The sequence below is a fragment of the Musca vetustissima genome, unplaced genomic scaffold (assembly GCF_032173495.1).
Source record: "Musca vetustissima isolate MV318-11 ecotype Yass unplaced genomic scaffold, APGP_CSIRO_Mvet_v1 utg76386, whole genome shotgun sequence".
Classification (NCBI taxonomy): Eukaryota; Metazoa; Arthropoda; class Insecta; order Diptera; family Muscidae; genus Musca; species Musca vetustissima.
In genome coordinates this window covers 51,768-54,104 of record NW_026885066.1, presented here as the reverse complement: position 1 = coordinate 54,104, position 2,337 = coordinate 51,768, and the positions used below count along the sequence as shown (strand labels likewise).

General features: G+C 34.6%; 1 protein-coding gene across 1 annotated transcript; it reads right to left on the bottom strand.

Annotated features, from left to right (window-relative positions):
- Positions 1 to 1,054: 1,054 nt before the first annotated feature.
- Positions 1,055 to 2,092, bottom strand: LOC133332184 (uncharacterized). Its single transcript, XM_061540565.1, has one exon. The coding sequence runs from the start codon at positions 2,090 to 2,092 to the stop codon at positions 1,055 to 1,057; it is 1,038 nt and encodes a 345-aa protein (XP_061396549.1).
- Between the last annotated feature and the right edge of the window lie 245 nt (positions 2,093 to 2,337).

Here is a 2,337-nt window from a genome sequence, read left to right as displayed (position 1 = left end):
TTTATATAAGTTTGTCCCATTGTAAGAAGCAACCCTATATCTGACCAAATGAAAACTTTAGTGTGGGTTACAGAATGACATGTTTATGGATCCATTTTCATGTTAATGGTCCTTCAAAAATCCGACGTCTGTTATGATTCATCTGTTGAATATACCCAAAGTGGTGAAGGGTATCATATAGTCGGCCCCGTCCGACTTTACTGCTTTCCTTACTGGTTTTTTTTTCTTAAAATATGTTATTTATTTATTGAAATTCATTCCTTAACATTCCTTAAACTATATATATATATAGCTCCCCAGCCATAACTAAAAAGAAAATAGTAAGAGCAAAACCAAATCTTTCAAAGTACAGAACATCCTATGCGATAATATATCTCATAGTATAGTATCAGATGAAACACATTTGATTATGAAAGCAACCAGGAAGATTTTAACATAATCCGATCAGTAGTGCCAGATGTAACTCCAGACCATAAAAAACATGAGGCATCAGTAGAGCATAAGCCAGCCTCTTTTTAACATACAATGGTAGAATAGTATTCCGAATAAGAGTACAATTTAGTACAAATTACGAATAACGCCAAAGACTTTTCTTTGAACAAAATCAACGTTGTTTTCAAACGTTTTTCATCAATATAAATACCCAACATTTTATTAGAGCTTACAAAATTATATTATATGATCAAGATAAATATTAAGATCTTGGGTAAAAGTTCCAAGGATTCAATTTCAATGCATTATCCAAAGACCATTGACTGAACGATGATAGACAGGTTCAAAATCGATGCAAGCTGTACAGGTTGTGTCCTTAGGGATGATGGGACTGGGTGAGTAGGTTTAGCAGGGCAGTTGAAGAGGTGTATACATCACATATATTTTTTAATCCCGATAGCTGAAAATAAAGACAAATAAATCCATTTATAGAAGTTCATCGCCAGGAAATTTTTAAAAATTACTCTATTTTGTTTTTGATGATGTGTCGGTATTAAAACTATTTACCTGTCAAGCAGGTTACTGTTTACTTCATGCTCTTACAGTTCTTCTTTATTCGATTTTATTTAATTTTACATCTCCATCTCAAAAGACATTCCACAAGGAAAATGCCAATAGTTGCTCCCCATCCGCACAGCAGCATGATGAAAGCATATTGATAAAATGCCAATGTCAAAGCTTCTTTGCTGCCCTGCTCATCTTTAAAAAGCCTAAATTTTCCACCGGACAAGCCATCCCATTGTGCATCTCTGATGAATTTATTGAAGATACCACTTTCAAAAAGGCGCGAAAGATAACGATTGAATTGTTGTTGGAATGGTGTTCTCGGATGCATTGATATGAAAAATAGCCGATAATAAATTGGCTCGGCTAACTTAATGGCCCTTGGTCTAGTTAAATACATTTGTTGAAGAAGTACGTAGTCAACTAAATCTTCTATGGCTGGGTAGATGTGGGTCATAATTAAATTTTGTCGATTCGACGTAAATTGATCATCATCTCCAATGTAAATGCGTTGTTTTATTATGGGTGGCAAATTATGTGACATAATGTCGTAGTACTCCTTATCCAGGCTATAGATATTGATTTTCAAATTTGTATCCCCAATATCGTTGAGAAGTTCCAGTTCACTTTCATATACCTTGGAGGTATACAAACTCCAAAGACTTGAGGTGTAGAAATTCGTTAGAAAGAGACCAGTAAATAGGCAAAGTAAACAGAGGAGGAAATGTTTTATGTTCCGATCATTGGATACAGTCGTCAGTGCCACAAAGAGTATGACCCTTAAAGCTTCCATAAACATTAAACTCAGATCGCAGCTTCTGAATTTCGAACATTGTAATATGATAAACATGAGCAAGACAAATAGAAATCCAGTGATTATCACCAAAGACCACACAATGCCATCAAATGGTATCAGCAAATATAAACTTTTTGGTATTTCTTGAGCTGCGGGTACCAATAACAATATCCTCACTAAAAATGGTGACCAACTTGGTACAAATAGCTTGTGAGCATCCAATAATATCGGCAAGAAAGTACAACCCACCGGTACACATTGGATTAAAGCAGATTGCATTGTAAAATTTTCCGACCACATATCGGCAAAGAAATATTCAACTGTTCCATTGTGATGACGAAAGAAAAGCGATATTAATTTGTGAATATAACCAGCATACACCAATTGTCCTTGTCGGTTTGTATAGTTGAAGCAGCGTGGTGGAAAATCTACGGTTGGTAATTTAATTGAATATCCTTGAAAATTGTCCAAATCTTGCCTTCTGATGAATTCGGAAATATTATGTATAGTTTTTATTTTAATACTTGGATATGGATGATACATAA

Coding starts and splice junctions, on each gene's coding strand:
- LOC133332184 (XM_061540565.1), bottom strand. CDS start 2,092: ATGTGGTCGGAAAATTTTACAATGCAATCTGCTTTAATCCAATGTGTA.